General features: G+C 42.4%; 1 protein-coding gene across 3 annotated transcripts; it reads left to right on the forward strand.

The window, feature by feature from the left end:
• Nucleotides 1-383: 383 nt before the first annotated feature.
• Nucleotides 384-20,966, forward strand: LOC306942274 (thrombospondin-type laminin G domain and EAR repeat-containing protein-like). Of its 3 annotated transcripts, none has more exons than XM_079528081.1 (14): nt 384-501; nt 7,274-7,379; nt 12,626-12,849; nt 12,938-13,302; nt 13,819-13,909; nt 14,228-14,384; nt 14,560-14,691; nt 14,940-15,010; nt 15,736-15,897; nt 17,486-17,681; nt 17,814-18,046; nt 19,050-19,228; nt 19,503-19,604; nt 20,479-20,966. In XM_079528081.1, exons 3-14 carry the CDS (start codon nt 12,700-12,702, stop codon nt 20,630-20,632), a joined length of 1,992 nt encoding a protein of 663 aa, XP_079384207.1. In that variant the 5' UTR covers nt 384-501; nt 7,274-7,379; nt 12,626-12,699; the 3' UTR covers nt 20,633-20,966. The 3 variants fall into 3 exon arrangements, with proteins under 3 accessions (XP_079384207.1, XP_079384209.1, XP_079384208.1); XM_079528083.1 differs by lacking the exon at nt 384-501 and adding an exon at nt 6,358-6,428; XM_079528082.1 differs by lacking the exon at nt 384-501 and adding an exon at nt 6,378-6,490.
• Nucleotides 20,967-21,238: the final 272 nt, after the last annotated feature.

Below are 21,238 nucleotides of genomic sequence, written 5' to 3' on the forward strand. Positions count from 1 at the left end.
GGATAACTTTCCCCATCTGACATTCTTGGGTTAATAAAGGTATTTACTGTTAATTTCCAATTAACCTAAATGTTTAAATTTGATTTAATTTATCCCAATTTATTATTGCTCCTTGACATTGGTTGAGTGACTTGACATGTTTTTAAATAAGGACGGCTGCTTAGCACATGTGTTAATTTATCTCAACTCTTGCATGGAGCCATGGACACTGGTTGAGTGGTTTTTGACTTGTTTTGAAACTTATTTGTTCTTTTCTAAACGCATTTCCACTAAAACTCAGCCCCACCCCCTGGTCTCTCTCCTACCACTCTCTTCTGTCTTGCATTACATTTTCCTATTTGGATTCTCAGAAGCACCCCCCCCCCCCATCAAACCAGACCCCCCTCGCGGACCCTCCATCTCTACTGGCAGCCTGACACCCATCAACTACCCCCATCCTCAATAACAGCTCACCTACCATCCTGGGCAAACGCACCTATGAGCAGCACAATGGACTGGATGGTGAGACATACACACACACACAGCTGAGGAAATGTGAGATAGAAGAGTATGTTTATTGATATTTCTGTGTACTGTATTTGAGGCTTTCTAAGGTTCTGTACTCTTTCATTAATGTCAAAGTACACCAGAAAACACTCCTAAACAGATACTCTGACACGGCAGAGGCAAGGAAGCAACCAGGTGCTCAGGAGGTGTGCAGGTATACAAAATGTAAAAATAGTAAAAAGGTGCTCCTGGGATCAATCAGGATAACACATCTATAGAACAAAGCGGAGATCCGGGCACACTTGCAGGTTAAAAAGGAGGAAACCTTTATTCAACCCTACTATGTGATGTGTCAGATACTCTGACACATCACACTAGCAGTGTCCAATAGACATACTAAAAAATGACAGGTAATTACTTTAAAACCAATAAAACACTATCAAAAGAAGAATCAAGGCCAAGGGTCATAATTGATTTCCGTCTTTTAACACTTACCTGCCAAAACGGAGGTCTCCGTCCTATCAAATAATCCCACTCATCGCCCAGGACGGAGATTAATCAAAAGATGGAACATAACGCGTTTGATAGCATATCGCACCAGTCTAATGGGAGCGTCGATTGGGAAACATTCAATGTCATTTCTGGTCGGGACGTCATCCAAAGTGGTCCCCCTCCATTTTAATGGATGGGATGAAAATACCCCTCACTCAGGCGACCCAGCCAGGAGTGATCAAGTCCCGATTTACGTCCCAGTAGCTACCCTCAATCAGTCCCACCAGGGAAAAACCAGGGGCACACAATCCGTTGGAACTACTCCAGAACTACTCTGCCAGGGCTGGGAGGTACACTTCTGGCGCATGGAGGGACTAGGCTCTGTGGGTTGTCTCCTGTCCGGGCCTCCTACGTCTCACCAGGTCCACTCCTGCTCTCACCAGGAGTAGAGCAGACCAGACAGTTCATTCAGGAGTGGTGGGCAATGGTTCCGCAGGGACATAGTGTCACGGGGCAACCGCAACCCGTGCCCTATAGACACTAGAAGACTCCACAATGTAAAACGGAACATTACAAATGCACACTGCACAGCTGCTTTCATGAATTGACTGTCATCAAGCTCCTTGGAGGTGTGGCTATGTGTAGCATCATATACTTATGTGTTGCCTAATGCTATCTTAATTGTTTTGTGTTTGATTTGATGCCTTGGAAAACATTCAGACTATGAAGGAAATGGGTAATTGTATAGTTGGTCTAACTCATGGGTCATGGTTTACCTTGTTTGAGTAGATTGGTCCAATTACTAATCATTGTGGGTGGGTCTCACCTGGTGTATATAAGGGAGGCTTGTGGAAATGTTTGGGAGAGAATCCTGAGTGGAAAATGATCAGTGTTGCTTGAGACTAACAAAGTAGACAACTCCAAGGGAGAGCTGCCAGGGCCTTCCAGGAAGGCATAGCCTGTTTCAGTTTCTTAAGTTCTTGGTTTGTTGTTTTTCCTTAGTTTAGTTGTCAAGTGTTAATTTCTTTCTGTTATTTGAAAGTGTATTGTCGATAAGCCTTTATTTTGGAAGTATTGTTTTTGCCTGCACAGTCAAATCCAGCATGGGTCGTTCACTCTGTGTTTTGAGGTAAATAAAGTACCAAAAAATATCTACATTCTTGGACTGTCGATTCTTGGAGCCTTGGCCGTTCGGGCAACTTTACACATAGTGCTGCGGTTCCGCTTGCTGCTTGCATGGCCCTCCCAAAGGCCTCACCGGGCTTCCTCCTCACGGAGGACACAGGCTGGGGCGCTAACCCATACTGCTCACCCGGTTGCCGTCTACATTCCGGCTGCCACCCGTCTCTCCGGTGGTCACCAGACTATACCTGGTTGTCACATAGACACTCCAGATATAATACCGATTGGTATGGTGTGAGTTTTGGACAAATCTGGAGTAGTAGCAAAGTGACGAAGACGAAGTGAAATGGCGGAAAATCTAGTCAGGCAGAAATGAGCATGGCCTATATGGGGAGTTGCATCATGAGCAAGAAATCCAATGGGGGAAAATGCGATTGTACGACCTATGGCACTTGACAGGCCAAAACACACGTTTTGTGGTATAGCACCACGATGAGCCGATTTGAAAAATGTGCTGAGGTATTGCAAGCTGATCAGTCCAGCAGTGTCCAAGATTAGCTGTGCACTAGCTTGAAAGAGACCTATGTTTTTCTGGGCATAGAGGGACGGACCAACCTATGTGCCCGCCTTCCTAGAGCCCTCCGCCCCCTCTGACCACATTTGGAGTGACGCCCATAGTCTAACTATAAATGCACCAAGACTCTATGTCTGTAATACACGTAACTCGAGAACCGCTCGACCCACCGACATCAAATTTGACACACGTGTTACACACCCCACAGGGAGTGCAGTGCCTGGTGTGGCCAGACTCCATATTTGGGCATGCCTGACAAAGAACTGTTCTGACATCATTCTGATGTCTGCATAGACTCCATATTTGGGCATGCCTGACAAAGTACTCCATATATGGGCATAAAAGGGACACGGATATAATATCTGGGTGGGGCATGCATTTCCAACTTGCATCGTTCCAAGTAGGCCAGTGCCCAAAATCAGATTCCGATTTTTACAAACTAGAGCGGTGCCTGTGGGGCCTCTACAGCGGCGCCCGTTGGGTACTGGCCTACCCAGAACTGATGCGTTGGAGCCTCTACAGCAGTGCCCGTTGGGCACTGGCCTACTTGGAACGATGCAAGTTGAAAATGAATGCCCCACCCAGTTATTATGCCCCTGGTTCCACGGCCTGGGTACATTATTGGGCCGGGGTCCCTGGAGCCTGAGGGTCCCCGGCTCTGTCTGTCTCTGTGGCCGGGCCCCTGGTGGGTACATTATTGGGCCGGGGTCCCTGGAGCCTGGGCTCTGTCACGAGCCGATGTGACCGATTAGCCTTATTATTTAAACAAATCGGATTCTAATCTGAATGTGGCACAGATATGATTCAGGCTGTTTTTTTGGCTGCCAGTTTAAATGGGGACAATTTCTAGTAAGTGTGAATGAACAGAGTGCAGTCAAAAGGCGCAGACGAGAGTAGCTGCACAAATTGTAACTTCTTCCAGCATAAAGACATTGGGCCCTATTATGCATGTCTTAAGTACCAGGTCTTATTACTTAACTTAAGACCTGGAGGCGTGATCAATGCCATTTGGCTATTCTGAGTGGCCAAACAGCATTGACCACGCCTCCAGGTCTTAAGTTAAGTCATAAGACCTGGTACTTAAGACACGCATAATAGGGCCCAATGTCTTTATGCTGGAAGAAGTTACCTCCAGTGAGAGATAGAGATGGTCAGCTTGAGGTTCCATCCTGGTGCTACGGCCACACAGCTGTGCAGGTAGAATATACAGTCTACATCTGGGGAGGTGGTGGTTTATGCAATGTGCTTTATGCATTTGATGTGGACGCCCACAGATGGTTGAAACTCAGCAGGGTTTCTGGAGCTGTTCCAAAGGCGATGTGGTACCACTCGGCCTGTGTCTTGGGGAAGGTCATGTTTATCCATGGAGGATACAACCTTCTTGGACTCACTAATGACATGTACAAGTTGGACACCAGCACAATGGTCTGGTCTTTCATTAACACCAGAGGAACTCCACCATTTGCTTCAACACGTCACTCTGCCACCATCATTGGAACAAAGATGTTTGTTTTGTATTTGGGGGCGAAAGGGCTCCCGCTGGCCCTTTCTACAACACCATCAGAGTGTTTGACACGGAGACTAACTACTGGCTGAACATGCCTTATACACAGCTTCTTCCAGAAGGACGATTTGGTCATTCATCCTTTACCTACAATGGAGAGCTGTACATATTTGGTGGCTCCCAGACACTTCAGAAACTCAATGATCTGTGGAAATTTAGTCCGGAGACCTTCTCCTGGAAGAAGATTGAACCCAAAGGGTGGAAATTTAGTCCGGAGACCTTCTCCTGGAAGAAGATTGAACCCAAAGGGAAACACCCGGGTCCAATGTTTGGTATGTGCTGTTGCATGGTGGGAGATTGTTTCATCTTCTTTGGAGGGAACACATACACTGGTATCGCTGATGATATGTTCATCTTAGACTTGAGTCCTAGCCTGAAGACGTTATGCAAGCTAACTGTTATTCAGTATGGTCTGGAACAGTCTGAACTCCCGCACGACCTCAGGTGGGAACTGGCAGCCATGACAACCAACAGTTCAGTCACACTTGGAAAGGAAAGGAGCCAGCTTAGGTAGTTTAGGCATCTAGTACTGTACTAATACAAAAAAAACGCCTGTGTTCTCCGAGGCTAGCTGTGCAGTGTGCACAGACAGACACATGTCATTTAAAGATGAATTTGGTCTTAATAGCAATAGTAGTTATAGCATAGCATAGTTGTAGCATATTTCTTTGTATGTACAGTAAACAGTGGATAGATGAAGTTTACACTTACCGTTATTGTTGGTTCTCATGCTGTTGTTTTTTTTGTAAGTAGTAACTAGTAGTAAATACATTCAAAGTGTTTCCCTCCAATTGTAACACACGGGAATCAGGTGTGTATAGAAAGACCACTGCATGATGATCTCTGCTGTAATTAAAGTTGCAGGGAAATGGGGTTCTGCAAACTTTCTTGATACCTGTCAATTCTGGAATGTCTATCTAACCCTAACCCTTCCACCCGTTTTCCTTTACATTCTAAATTGGAATGGGTTTTAGTACCAAACAATCCTGGGAAATGGGATAAGCTAGGATCCGACAGGAAGCACGCACATCTCCAGATATTCTACAGGTGCTGGTCAAAAATATACGTACAATGAAAAGGAAGGGATGTCTGCACACTGTTTCACTGCTCCCAGGAAAATTCTTTATTTCTTGAACAACGTTTCGACCCTTGTGGGTCTTCATCACGTATACACAAAAGTTAAAAGAATAAAACATAAAAAGAAAGAATTTACCCAGAAATGGTTTGATATCAAATTCCTCATTCAGCCCTTGAGGAGTCATTGTGTTGAGTATAAATATAAAAAGCTTCACGTTGAAGTAGGAGTTGTGGTCACCGCCCCGAGGGGGTCTCTCGACTTTCTCAATGCCCCAGTATTTTAAAGAGGAAATATTGTGTCCCATTTTTAAAAAATGGGCTGCGACTGGATTTCACTCGTCGCCACATCTGATATTACTCCTATGTTCACTGATACGTGTGCGAAGGGCTCTGCTAGTTTTGCCAACGTAGGCTAAGCCACAGGGGCATTTGATAAGATAAACAACAAAAGTGGTGGAACATGTGATGGCACCTCTTATTGCCATCTCTTTGCCACTGTGGGGATGTGTAGAGCATTTGCTTTTGGACGTGAAGCTGCATTGAGCACAATTAGAACATTTGTAATTGCCTGGAGGAATGTCTGAAAGAAAAGTACGACTAGTAGTCGGGGGGTGTAAGAATGGACAAGTTGGTCTCTTAGATTAGGGGAGCGTCTAAAAAACAATTTAGGGGGTTCTTTGAAAAACTTGTTTAAGTTTAGGATCAGTCTGAATGATATGCCAGTGTTTGTGTAGGATCCTTCTGAATTCAAAGCCCATAGAAGAGTATCTAGTAATACAGAAAGGGGAATTATCTTTTGGTTTAGTGCGTGTAGTGGGTTTCAAACATTCCTCCTGTGTGACAGACTCAAAACGTTTAGCTGCTGTGTCAATCCATTCTGGTTTGTCCTTAGCTTGACATGCTGATTGCAGCCTCATCCTTTCAGATGCGGTGGGCATGTCTTGCTTGATTTTCCTCATTGCAACAGAGCTTGTTCCTTGTTGACCTGCCCATATGCTGTTGTATATAATAGGCCTCTTGATGTTTTGTAGGCTACTCATACCTGACGAAGACCCACAAGGGTCAAAACGTTGTTCAAGAAATAAAGAATTTTCCTGGGAGCAGTGAAACAGTGTGAGGACATCCCTTCCTTTTCAAATGGGATAAGCTAAACACTGTTTAAATCAGAAGAGATTGTGAGCGCAGTACACACAGTACACACTTTTAATGACCCCAAGTGTGTGTGTGCGTGCGTGCGTGCGTGCATTCTTTTACTATATTTTGATGTGCTTTGTGCTGCCTGGGCTCTAATAGAATACAGCAGTATTGAAAGCAGTACTTTATAGTGCCACCAGATGGCAGAATACATTTTCTTTGATATAAAATCTTTTTTGTCAATGATTTATTTACTGTTATTTTTTTATCTTGGAATATAAAGTAAGCGAAAAGAAGCTCAAAACTATACTGTATGTACACTAATGGACTGTAGAGGCTGCAATAGCAGCATAGAAGATAAATTATTGTTGAAAGTTTATGCATTCACATATTTCTTGTGAATGGGTTGCAATCCCAGAGATCTGCATCTGAAAGCCAGTGGATCTTGTTACTGGAATGCAACTATTACATTATCATCATATCACAATTATTTGCGCTAATCGCAATTATTTTGCATAATCGTTTCCATTCGTCAGTATGAATGCAGCTGAATTTCCATCATTATTACTACTGATGAAGGCCTTGAAGGCTGGATAGCCGAAATGTTTGTTCTCCTGTCATGCGAGAATGCAAGAATATATTATTGAAATGCAGTCTTGGTGTGTGCGACCTATTACCTTTATTTATATGATATGATTTGAACGGGTAACGCACCAGTCAGAGCGCGGTGGTCACATGAAGAGCTGACTATTACTACCAGTCATTGTCAGGGCTGCAGCCATCCCAAACTAAAACCTCTGACTTGTGTCCTCCATATTGTGTAGGTACTAAATCCAAAGGCTTGACCCCGCAGTGGGACATCATGGCCAAGCGGTTGAGTGAAGACCCCTCTGTATAGGATGACCTCTATTACAACCCCCCCTTACTGAGGTAAGGCCATACTGCCGCCAAAACTGTCTAGGAATGGAGAGATGGTTGCTGTGCTGTGTTGAAGCAATGCTTTACGGTCGGGAGCAGTCAGTTACTTATTTGTCCCATTCTGTATTTAAAATGGTCATGGTGAGCTTAGCTTATACTGTCAATACATCACATCCAGGTCCTGAAACGTCTGCTTATGTAATCGGGGGCAAAATGCACGAAAACCTCTACAAGTGAATCTATACAGACAAAAAAAATCGTAGTCCATTTTTTTTAAAGGTATATTCAGTGATTTCACTTAATTCAAATATCACTTCTTGTTTTGTTTTGTTGTGAGAATCCTCCCTACTAAAGAGTGTGCTGACCATATAAGGAGTCCCTCCCTGTCCCCAGTTAACCCCTGGGGGTCAAAAACCGTAGGTTTCGTTTTTGGCTAGGTGGCTCAGCCTTCATCCAATCAGGATAGAAAGGGGCCTTCCGCCAATCATGATCGAGCAGGGGCAGGCCTTGGTGTGTGTGTGTTGTGGGTCTGTCGCGTGACCCCCCACTGTAGTGCGTGCATGTGTACATCTTGTTACCGGGTCGGACCGGGTTTTTTTCCAAATCATCCAAATCACTGAATGCTCCTTTAAGTGAAAAAAATTAAGTTTTTATGAGCCAATGAAAATTGCTGTTTTGTGAAGATTCTTCTCCTGGCCCTAATACATACATGCAGCGTCATATGCTTATGTCACTTTACAGTATAGTAGAGGGTCATGCCAAGTCGCACTGAAAGCAGTCTTACTCCAATTGGCCAAAGGGGGGCGCTATAGCAACCTTTTGAAAATGAAACCTTTGAACAGGCATAACTCATGCTCAGATTTTCCGCTATTTTGAGCAGTTTGAAGAATGCTTATACCTGATTTTCTGCATGAATATTTCTACACACAATCTATGGACCATTAACTGAAATCCCAGTTGAAGAGAAGTTTGTAAGTGAAAACATGAACAGCGAACACACTGAATGATGTTACTGTTTACAATGAGATAACTGACTGTCTGCATAGCTCAGTTGGTAGAGCTCTAGTCTTTGGAGCACAAGGTTGTGTGTTCAAATCCGGGTACCGACAACTCAGCCCATGATTCTTATTTGTGCATATTGTTCTTATTGCGTATTGTCTTCTTTCTTGGTCCCGCCTTATCGCTGCCTGCAGCTATATTTGCTATTATTATTCTTCTGTCATAAAATCTGCCTTCCTATGCATGAAAATGGACAAAACTACACATACTGTAGGTCCAGTCCATTAGGCTAATAGTCCTGATATGATGATGATATATGATGATGATATGATGGATATAGTCCACACTGGCTACAACAACAGCATAAAGTTTAAAATTGTGAATATTCATGACAATTCAGTCGGACATGCTACCACTCTGAAATGTTCTTTCAGTGATCAACCAATCATCTTTGGAAATGGAAAAAGAAAACTTTGGCTGTGGCCAATCAGAGGACAAGCCTGACTGTACAGGACTGTGTTCATTACTTACATTTCTTGTTATTACTGTCATTGTAAAATTATTATTATTATAATGTCATTGTTTATTTTTTTGTAGCAATTATAACTCAGATGCTTATCAGTTGAACAAAACGATGAAACTTGAGAAGTTTCATGAAAATGCTTGCAGAAGCCCTGTGGAAAAGGGTGGAAGGACTGTAATATTAGCCACTTTGCATCCCTGTTGTTTTTTTTTAACAAGGTAAATTACGGAGGAGTTGAGCTTGTCTTCTGTTCATTGAATTTTGTTTTGAATGCTTATGGGATTCTTCTGTTTTGTGAACCGGCCCTGCTCTTTGGCCTGAGAGGTTTAACTTGCTGTTAATGCTGTTAATGCGTTTATCTTTTCTAGTGGCTCTAGATGTTTGTGCTCAACATACCTCCTTTGAATATACAACAATGTGTACAAGGTTATGGTAAACATAACAAACACCAACAGTTAACAGTTGCCTCAATGATGGTCGCTCTGTAATCGATCCTGAATGTTACCGAGTTATGCGACTTGTACATAAAAATGATCTCCCGGATGGCTGAAGCTGTGCCAAAGGTTATACAACCTTGGGCAAAGTAGAAGTCGTTTGGTAGTCAGGGGATATTAATACAATCTGGGAATGTTCCTTACCAATATGTCTTCACCAATGTGTTTGTAAAGGTATCTAGTAACACATCTCACAAAGATTTAAATTCAGTGTCGCTAGGAGAATCTGTGACAGTTGCTGAAAGTTGGAGTACCATTAACAACCTATATGCAGGCAAAATTTAATCCATTGCAAGCATTTTTCTTTCTTTTCTTTTGCATGAAAAACACATTTGTGATTACGGCTATGGCCCAAGGAGTGTTTTTTGTGCAAAACAAATGCTTCCAATGGATTCCGAATCATGAAAGACATGGGAAACCTTATAGTTCGGCAGTTGACAGGCTTCTTTTGTTTAAAGTGGGAAATTTGGTATATAGTCTTTTTTATTGGCCTAAAATATTGTCTATACATACATTCATGAATCCACTTGCTGACCGGCTGTCACTATTGGGAAATTTTGTTTTTCATTAACAACTTTCCTTATGCTTTAAGTAGCATGTGACATTCTGAATCCATTATTGTCCATTTTTGTGCATTAGTTTTGCACAAAAACACTCCTTGGGCTAAAAACGGCCATAGACGTCATGACAAATGTGATGAGGTCAGCACAAATGTGATGAGATCAGCACATTTTGGGCAAGTGGCTATGGCTGTTTTTAGCCCAAGAAGTGTATTTTGTGCAAAACTAATGCTTGGAATGGATTCAGAATCATGAAAACCCCCTAGTTTGACATGTTACATGCGCTACTTAAAGCAAAAGGAAAGTTCGACAGGTTTGACATTATTGCCTGCCATAGGATGTTATGGGTAGGGTCACAAGAAAACCCTATAAACAATTTTGACCAATACCGACGGCCGGTCAGCAAGTGGATTCATGAATATATGTATATAGACAATATTTTAGGCCAATAAAAAAGACTATATACCAAATTTCCCACCTCGACTGCCGGACTATTACAAAAAACAAAACAATTACTTGTATCGCCATAGGTTACAGTCTAATGTAAACTATTGGAATATAACGGCTGGTTATAACGGCTGGTTAGACTAATGTAATGGTCCTTTTGTAATGGTTTGCTATCAGACCGCTTAGTCAGAATGCAGCTGCTAGAGTTCTAACTAGAACTAAGAAAGCTTCTCACACAGTTTGAGGATCTCACTGGCTTCCAGTGACTGTGAGTCATAGAATTGACCATTTGTTGTCTACTCCCTCCCCAGGCCAACACTAACAGGGGGGTGTAGCTGCAACAGGGAATACATAGTGCTTTTGATGGGTTGAAGTCCCATCATTATTTGGGTAAGAAGTGACATACCTAAATGTGTGTCAGTGTTGGATCTGTGTATTTCTTTGTCTATATGATATAAAACATCTACAAAACAGAAGCACACATGTGCACACACACACACACACACACACACACACACACACACACACACACACACACACACACACACACACACACACACACACACACACACACACACACACACACACACACACACACACACACACACCGTAGAGCTGCTCTACATCCCCTCTGGCAGGACTGGTGTGGGAGGGATGATTGACAGGCCACTTTAATGATTTGCATGGCTCCGGTATTTAAAAGGGGGTGTGTGTGTACGGGGGATTCTTCACACAGACAAATGGATTCCTCTCTAAGCACAGTTGATCTGGGATTTTGCCTGTCTGCCTTGACCGCTATCTGAGAATCTGTCTGCAGTAGGTGAAAAATAACTCAAGTTTGACGCTTTGGTGAGTTACTTGTCTGGAGTTTCTTTTCTGGATTTGGTGAATTGGAAGCTACTTATGGTCACACTCTGGTTCAAGGATACCTCTACCGTGTACCTTTCCTAAAGACTCAGAGAGAGAGAGAGAGAGAGAGAGAGATTGACAGAAAACAACGAGATCACTTTGATATGGAGGCATGAGGGCTGGCTAGTTGGTATCTGCATCAAAAAGGCAGTTTGTGATTGGCTGTGATGTCATCGGTGACGTTGGTGCTGCTTCTTCTCCTGGGGTCAAGGCTCACAGATACGGCCAGAGAAACATGGAGACACTGTACAGGTATTAATCTATTATTAGTATTACACTGTGAAATGCTGAGTGTTAAGAGTGTACAAAATGTAATGTAACCGTACCAAAAGTATTTGGTTACATTTGTACACCCTCAAAGTTACAGTATGTATAAATGAACACTACAGAATTGTATTCTATTCTATCCCAGTTTCTCTGTCTGTCTGTCTGTCTGTCTGTCTGTCTGTCTGTCTGTCTGTCTGTCTGTCTGTCTGTCTGTCTGTCTGTCTGTTTGTTCTATCCCAGATAGACACACACACACACACACACACACACACACACACACACACACACACACACACACACACACACACACACACACACACACACACACACACACACACACACACACACACACATTTTAAGGTTGCTCATGTCGGGTTAATGATGGTTTAATGAATGGTTTATGGTTTCATCTAGAACCTTGGAAAGCCCTGAGGGGGTAACATTCCTTTGGATAACGTCAATTACACGAGTGTGTTTACATTATAGGCTACTACTGTATGTGTGGGTGTATGCAGGTGTACTGTATGCGCAACAGTCGTTCAAATATACAGGTATCAGCCTACCAGACATACTGTAGAATTCAACAAAAAACATCTATGCAAATAACACCAACAGGGTAAGAAGTGTCTGATGATCACTTTAAATCTGAGTTTCTGAATCTACACTATTGCTTCTTTGTTACAAATAGGGGGCCTCCTTAATAACCCCAATCAACTCCTTATTGCAGCCCCGCCACCACCCAGGGCTATTTCTCAGATCGCATGCCAGGGCAGTCCAGCACTAAAGGATGTGACTATTCTAACTTGGTTATTTACTTGTTTATTAATTGTAGTTGCAATTTTCATGTATTATGATGTGTGGATGTATCCATGTACTGTGGAATGTGTGGATTGAGTTGTAAAATAAAACATCCATCTTTCTGACCATAACTTCACTTCACTTCTCTTCTCTTCTCTTCTCTTCTCTTCTCTTCTCTTCTCTTCTCTTCTCTTCTCTTCTCTTCTCTTCTCTTCTCTTCTCTTCTCTTCTCTTCTCTTCTTTTGATTAATGGCCTTCCAGATCTTCTCCCACTGGACCTTTTGTCCCATGTCCTCCCGAGAGATGCCTCCAAAGCCGTGCCAGGGGTGCATATAATGCAGGTCGGAGGGGTGAGGGGGGTACATTTCTCTCGCCCTCACACTTTCCTGAGCTTCCCTTCCTCTCAAATCCTGGTCAACTATGATCTCTTCCCCCAAGAGTTCTCTATTGTGGTGACCCTGAAGGTCACTCGCATTGCGTCCAATGTAAGGATAAATTGCATCAAACCTTTCAGTTATTCCGATGGTTTTAAGGCCTCTTTTGTCCTATCATCTAATGTCTTGTTTCTCGCAGAAAAATGAATACATCTTTTCTGTGGTGGAACAAAAAGCAGAGGAGAGCGGAACTTCAGAGGAGAAACATCAAGAGGAGCAATGGAACAGGAACAAAGAGAAGGAGTCCGAAAATGAAGGAGACTGGAATGGAGAGAGTAAGGATGCAGGCCAGGGAGAGAAGGATAAGGATAGGGGACGGCTGCTCCTGGGCCTGAGGTTCTCGAAAAAACGCTTGCACATTCTCTTTAAAGATCACACAGGGGTCATAGAGCGATGGGTATTTCGAGGTCTGCGATTGGCCGATAACCACTGGCACACGCTGGTCCTTGCCATTGAGGACAGCCATGCCAGGCTCACAGTGGACTGCAACTCACCGCTGGAAATGTGAGTTCCTTGATATCCCGTATACCACCTCTTACTGCTGTTCATCTAACCTTGTCCTGAGTCATCATAACTTCCACGTTGTCTCTCAGTATTGATTTCTTCTGGCTTTTCGTGTGCCTCTGTTTCATAAACCATACGTAATATCTTAGACCTGCTGTACCATCTTCAACCTGCCGTTTCCCTTGAGGGTTAGTGGATCTTTCATCACAGGGCGATGGCACAGATCCAAATCTACTTATAGCCTATAGGCTTGTAATTTTGGCTTGACAGTATTTGATAGATGGTGTTGGTGGTATGGTAGAAACACCCTCTGGCTTTTGGAAGCCGGTATTGCCCTTGCACCATGTAATCAATATACTGTAATAACACTCTTCTTAGCCTCTCATATGTACAAACAGAACAGTGGAGGAAGCTATTGTCGCTATAGAAGCTATAATGAGGCTATTGACTAATTTGAAAGAGCAGGCACTCACCTAAACAATTTTGAAGTAGCCTAATGATACGTTTGGTGGACAGGGCTGCTTCTAGGACATTCCCCTCTGACCTGAGCATTCAGGGAGCAAGGTTCCACATTGGCAGCCGTGGGAGATGGAAAGGCCTTTTTTCAGTAAGAATGCACGCACGCACGCACGCACGCACGCACGCACGCACGCACGCACGCACGCACGCACGCACGCACGCACGCACGCACACACACACACACACACACACACACACACACACACACACACACACACACACACACACACACACACACACACACACACACACACACACACACACACACACACACACACACACACACACACACAGACATAGTAGTAGAATCTACACAGTGTCTGTAAAACACTGTACCATGATGTCTTTCATTCTAAATAGATGACATGTCCAATTGTCCATTAATATCTATTGCATCGCTATACAGGGTCTAATTCGGCAGTTGGTGCTAGTGCCAGGTTGTGATGCCACCCCTCACGTGTGTCCGTCTTCCAATCCCAGGCTGACGGAGTTGTCAGTACCACCACTTCTCTCAGACCTCACTGTCACTGAGAAGGAAGTTGGCATCAACCTGCCTTCATATGGTAACCTGAATTTACACTTACAACTCAATGCAATGAAACATGGGACATTCAGCTCATGTCTCTGCCCATCTGACGTCTGTGTCCACGTCTTTTTATTTCTGTCTGTCTACTTGACTTTATGCCTGCATACCTGTCTGTCTGTCTGTCTGTCTGTCTGTGTCTATCATGATGTCAGAGGCTGAAGTCCAAATATCGGTGGGGTTGGATCGTGTGTGCACAGAGACACTACATGGCAAGTTGTGGTTCAACCCTGTCAGAAAAGGTCTTTACCTATGTGATGGTACATCCTGGATCCCTATGCTGGAAGGTGAGAACCAAATTGAGATCAGCGATCAACCAGCCACCCACCCATGACCAAATATCTATTCAAAATGACAAATATTTGCAGGGGAATGTTCATCTGATACTTTAACTGTCACATTTTGTTGGAGCAGTAAAGATTGATTAAATAAATTCTCCATAGTTTGCTAAAAGATTTACCAGCTAATTTGCATGAAATATGTTTTTCTTTAACATTACAACATTCTTACTTCCATACTCAATCTCCCCAATTAGAACATAAGCGGCTGGACTATGTCTTGGAGCATCAGGTCCTTACCACCAGTTCAGAGACGAATGATGTTGAGGTATCAAAGTACAATTTACAATTTATTTTAGGCATAAATAAATTGTCCAAAAAAGTAAAAAGGTATAGGTGCTCTTGCAAAAAAAGGAAAAAGATCAAGGCACTCTTCTGGTGAAAAAGTTAGAAAGCCTTTATTAGGATGGTGTTTTCATTATTGAAAGTTAATTAATAACTGTGATTGGGATAAGACCTGGCGTGGGATGCTAATTTTCAATCCCCTTTCAAGCATAAACCTTGTGTCTTCATATTTCAACTTTTCACATAGTTTTCTGTAAATGTATGGCCTATTCTATACTTTGTCACATGACAGTGTTGTGCAAAAGTCGCACAAATAGATGATCTACAAGCTCACTGCACATCACATCGATGTGGTCACGTTGTGAGCTTGTAAATCAGCTTTTTTTGAAGATTTTTGAAAGACATTGAAAATATTTGCCCATCATAACAGGCTCAAAAATAAGGACTCCGGGTTGAAAGTGGTTTAGTCTGTGGGTTTTTATAAACATTTAATTTAATTTTTATTTCTTTGTATTGGTTTTGGACATACTATACACGGTTTCCATCCAAAAGTGATAATATGTTCTATTTTCAACAGATCCTAATTATATTGTTCATATCAAAATGGGTGCAGCTCTTCAGTCCAAATAGAAATGTACATATTATGTGTCACATACAATCTTATAAAGTATAAGAACCATCACAAGCTTGTTCACATCCCTTGTTCAGGTGTTCCAGGTACCTGGTATGGGTCTGATGGCTGCCATGGCTCACCGTTCTCCAACCTCTGGCTCTGCCATCTATGTATGGAGCCACTCTGGCTTCCAACTGTACCAGAATATCAGCACTTATGGAGCACTGGCTTGGAGACACTTCCGCATGGGCAAGAAGGTATGAATGAAATTGGTGGTAAAACAGAAATGGGATGGGGTCCCACTCCTGTCATATATGGAAGGTATCCTCTCTCTTTGCCCTTGGTTTCCTGTCTCTCTGCACTCTCCTCCTTATACGAGAGTAGAAAGAAAAGATTTTTCAGAATTCAAATTCAAGTTTACTTATTGACATAAAAAGTGATTTCCATCCATCCAACGATCCATCTGTCTGTCCGTTTGTCCATCCATCCATCCATCCATCCATCCATCCATCCATCCAGTCGGGTCATGGAGGCAACATTTCCAGCAGAGAATTTCTTCTAAAGGGTTATCCCGAGGCATTCCAAAGCTAGTATGGAGATATAATCTCCCTTGGTCCTGGGTCTACCCCATAACTGGTGACTAGGGTCTCTTTTCATCACAACAGTGCAGAACAGCGAATGCAACACCACTCCTGCTGCTTAGATTGTCCGGCTAATCTCCTGCTCCGTCCTGCACTCACTTTTGAACAAGACCCAAACAAGGCCCCCTCATATGGGGTACGGTCTCATTCCCTACCCGGAGTTTCCTGCTGAGAACCATGGCCGCAGATTTAGAGATGCTGATCCTCATCCCAGCCTCTTCACACTTGTATACGAACCGATACAGTGATAACTGGGGTCACAGACTGATGAAAGCAGTGATACAATCTGCTCACCAAGCTGTAGACCCTCCCCTTCAAGACTGAACCTTGAGATCCTGTCCATGAAATCTCCTACTTTTCCACTTTTCTTAAAATAGAAACTGTCCAACATACACACTTATTTAATCATTAGTCACTTTACTCATAATACACAGCCAACAGTCATGCATGAATTAAAAATGAACTAGAAAAAGTGCCCCTTGGGGTACAGACAGACCTCCACCTGGCCAGGTCAGGTTATTGTGGCCTCCTGGTGGCGCTATAATAGGCCAATGTGAAAAGGGTGCCATGTCTTTGATGGATGATTTGAGGAACTTTGTTCCAAAAATGTGTTTTGCTAAAATCCACCTGTTGATAGCGCTATAACAGGCCAATGTGAAAAGGGTGGGATTTATTCCTCAGCCTAGTAGGAAAGTGTAAATTGCACGCTGCGCTCATGATTTGAGGCTTTTTGTTCTAAACGGGCCAATCCTGCAAACTTCGGAAGCCAATGTTAGTCAATTAGTATGGAATATGAAATATCGGATAGATCCGTCTTGAGCACATGACTATAAAGTAACGATGTGTGGGATTTTTGGACACAATCTGGAGGAGTAGCCTAATATAAAAAAATTGTTTTACAAAAAAAGTCGGCCTCCTGGTGGTGCTATAACAGGCCGTGTAGAATTTGGGGCAGAGGTTCATCGTTGGCATCTAAGGAGTGTGTGTGCAAATTTTGGGTTAACGGTGCCGGGGATTAGCTGGTAACGGACGGACGGACACAAGGACGGAGTGCAAAACATACTCTCCCCATGCCTTCGGCTGGTGGAGACAATCAAGGATAACACAATAAAGTTTCAGAAACCTATTTCCAGTGTGGTCCTCATTTAAAAGACAAGGTGTATATATACTATTAATATTGTATGTATTCTATATTCTAATCTAGATGTTTCTAGTGGTATCTAACTCTGGAGGAGGATCAGAAAAGGAAGGTGACAAAGAGTTCTCTGTGATTTACAAGTGGAGCAAGAGGAGAAAACGTTTTGTGCGATACCAAACCCTGCAGACCCACTGTGCACGGGATTGGGAAGCCTTTGACATCAACGGACATGCCTACCTCGTTGTGGCCAATCACAGACAAGGCAAAAACACAGTTATATTTATCGATCTCTCTTGTGCAAATATTCATTAATGATCAAACAACTATTCAATTCCCCAATTCCTGAATTATCTCACCCTGTTTTCTATTCTCTATTCCATAATTGGTCCTTCAGGTGACAATAATCACACCATAGACAGCGTGGTATATACGTGGAACAGAGGAACAAGGTATTTTGAGGTTCATCAGATGCTGCAGACCTCAGGGGCCTATGACTGGGAATTCTTCACTGTTGGACCATACCATTTCCTGGTGGTTGCGAATGCCTTTGATGGAGTGACCACTCATCTAGACTCTGTCATCTATGTGTGGGTCAATGGAAGCTTCCAAGTGTTTCAGTCAATTAAGGTGTGTGGTGGGCAGAAAATATAACTATTGATTATGCTTATAGAATAGAGTACCAAATTGTAGGGGTCAAATTGGGTGAGTAAAAAGGTCAAAAGTTCCAGACGATAGTTGTGAGTCTTAATAATAGCTAGTGGTGATTCATAGACAATAATAGAAGATTTAGAAGTATGTGTGGGATGTTAATCCATAATGTTGCGTTCTGCTGGAGGATTTGCATTCCATTGATGTGTTCAAGAGCTTCAGTTTCCTTTGATAAGATCCTTATCTTAGAGATGAGTATGAACAACCAGCTTGTCTGTGCAAGAAGAAGGAAGGGAATAAAAGATGGGGATAGATAAAAGTGTGTGTGCGTGCGTGCGTGTGTGCGTGCGTGCGTGCGTGCGTGCGTGCGTGCGTGCGTGCGTGTGTGTGTGTGTACGTGAGTGTGTGAGAGAGAGACAGAGAGAGAGACAGACAGATAAAGAAAAAAGGCAGAGGAAGGGGGTGCGAAAGTGGATTTCAGACAGTCCAAAAATAGAGCATGTGGTTTAGCTTTTATTTGGTTGAGAGATAGAGCTTTGACATGTAACTGATAGTGAATCACACATTTGACTGTAGCCACATTTGAGGTGAGTGTGCTGACACATTGATAGACACATGAAAAGCCACATTCAGGGGAACTCCATAGTTGGATATGAGACTTGCATGAACACCTTGAGGCGATAAGGCTATGAATCATCTGAAATCATTAAAAACTGAACCTTCTGAAAATGCAGAAGTCTGACAGTTTAACTCATTTTGCACTTTCTATGCTGCTGCACATTCAAGCATGTCCGACATACACGGTTCAAACTACTAAATACTAACTAATACTATCACACCTCTATGTATACACAAACATTATATGGTGTGTGTGTGTGTGTGTGTGTGTGTGTGTGTGTGTGTGTGTGTGTGTGTGTATATATACACACATATGTATGTATATATGTACACACAGTATATATTTTCTCTCTTCTTCAAATAGACATTCTGTGCCACGGACTGGGAGATGTTCCAAATTGGCAACAGAGTCTTCTTGGTCGTTGCCAATGGAGACAGACTCCATGGTAATGGGCAGAGTCGATATGCCATAAATTCTACCATCTATGAGCTGGATATGAATGGACAGATGTTTGTCCGCTTCCAGGACATTGTCACCTACAGGTACAATTTCACCAGCCATATACTGTAATCCAAGTGTACATCATAGACTGTATGGTGTGCACGCACGCACGCATGCACGCACGCACGCACACACACACACACACACACACACACACACACACACACACACACACACACACATTGCAGTGGCAGATGTAACGTGTATGTTATACATCCTAGGAGAATACTTTAGTGTCTTCAGTTTATTCATTGTAGTAGTTACATCATTTATATGTCTGCCTACACTCATCTCATCTCACCTCTATCTCTCTAGTGCAGTGGACTGGGAATTCTTCAGCCTGGAGGAGGAGCATTTCTTGGTTGTGGCCAATTCCTTTGATGGGGAATCCTACTCTTTAAACAGCATTTTGTACAGGTACGACACACATAACATCAAATAACTATCCCTAATGTGAAACAGTAGACTGAAAGCCTTATATTATGGTTGTATACATCAGGGTTTCTCAAAAGGGGTGCTGTGACGCAAGTCCAGGGGTGCCACAGAATACTTGTATTTGGAATTTATCAATATCACTTCACCAGTTTAACCACTTTAGACACTCTATATATGTTTATTTAAATTTTAAATGGACATGAGTTGCACTGTGTGCGTTCTTTTGCAATAAGTTTGAGAACCACTGGTATACATGTACAGTACATTGAGGCAATGTTGTATAGACTTTTAAGTAGGGGTGCACGATTATGAAATTATGACCGATATCCGATCTCCGATTATTTGCAGGGTCATGTGTGCCGATACCGATTCTGAATGAAAACAAGCCTAGGCCCTAGGGCCTAGGGTCTTGGCCCAAAGCCTGTTAAAAAAGTATTCAATCAATAAATAAACAGTATATACTCTTTTCCATGTGTCTGTTTTCACAACTGAATGACTACTGAATGAGATGAGTACACAAATTAAATGTAGAATTATTTTTTAATTTTAATTTGTTTTGTTGGTGAAAACCGATTATATAATCTGTATTATTTTGAGACCGTTCCGATACCGATATGGCATTTTTTGATTATGATTTTTTGATTATGCTACCGATTAATCGTGCATCCCTACTTTTAAGCAAGGAGTTCTGTTTTGCCCGCCACCACATTTTAGTGGATTTTCTTTTCATTCTGGAGACCAGACTCATGAAAGCCCAACAGGAACAGAACAATGATCTATTTTAGGGTATCAATGAAAAAGCCAAAAATACATGTATGGCTTTGATTTATGGGAACCATCTATTTTCTATTGTCAGGTGGCAGGGATATGAAGGATTTGTTCCTGTTCACTGGCTCCCAACCATTGGATGTAGCGACTGGGAGTTTTTCACCTCCGAAGGGGAATCTTACTTGATTTACTCTAGTGCCAAAGCAGCTCTGTCCAAGGTGTTCAGACTAAAAACTCATTAGAAGAAATGAACTTGTGCTTGTTAATTGTGATTGTGCATGTGCATGTGCGTGTGCGTGTGTGTGCGTGCGTGTGTGTGTGTGTGTGTGCGCACGTGCGTGCGTGTGTGTGTGTGTCTCATATTTAAATTAACAGTTTATCTCTAGGCCGGCTATCAACTATTGTACCTCAGTTCAAAAGAGTAGGCTATGTTATATTTGATGTTGTAAGAATCTGTTAATATGTGTGTTATTCATATAATATCAATAAGATTGTATAGCCTATTCATTCTTATCTCCATATTTGTTTCTATTCTGAATGAGAACTTTTAATTTTAACTAAAAAACGTGTATCCTGCTGTGAATTGACATGTATTATCAATCAGAATGTGACTAACTTATTGAAACAAAATAAACGATTTTTAAGTCTAAGTAGCCTACCTTATTTGTCAAGTGAATGAACTAATGAAGCATATAACTTACCTTATAATTTAAGCTATAGGGCATAATACTACAAATACCATGAAGCTGAAGCATACAAAAGAGAAGAGAGGACCTTCGGGTATATGTAGTTTTATTTTTATAAAGCGAAAAGCCAAACCAACAACGGGGCATAATCATAACTTATAA

The sequence above is a fragment of the Electrona antarctica genome, assembly GCF_951216825.1.
Source record: "Electrona antarctica genome assembly, chromosome: 18".
In the NCBI taxonomy this organism is placed as follows: domain Eukaryota; kingdom Metazoa; phylum Chordata; class Actinopteri; order Myctophiformes; family Myctophidae; genus Electrona; species Electrona antarctica.

Bases quoted from the DNA above. Each gene is read 5' to 3' on its own strand.
- LOC306942274 (XM_079528081.1), top strand. From the start codon at position 12,700: ATGCAGGTCGGAGGGGTGAGGGGGGTACATTTCTCTCGCCCTCACACT. The intron at 17,682-17,813 runs GCAAAAACACAG...TTGGTCCTTCAG, and splicing joins TGTGGCCAATCACAGACAAG to GTGACAATAATCACACCATA. The intron at 18,047-19,049 runs GTGTGTGGTGGG...TTCTTCAAATAG, and splicing joins AAGTGTTTCAGTCAATTAAG to ACATTCTGTGCCACGGACTG.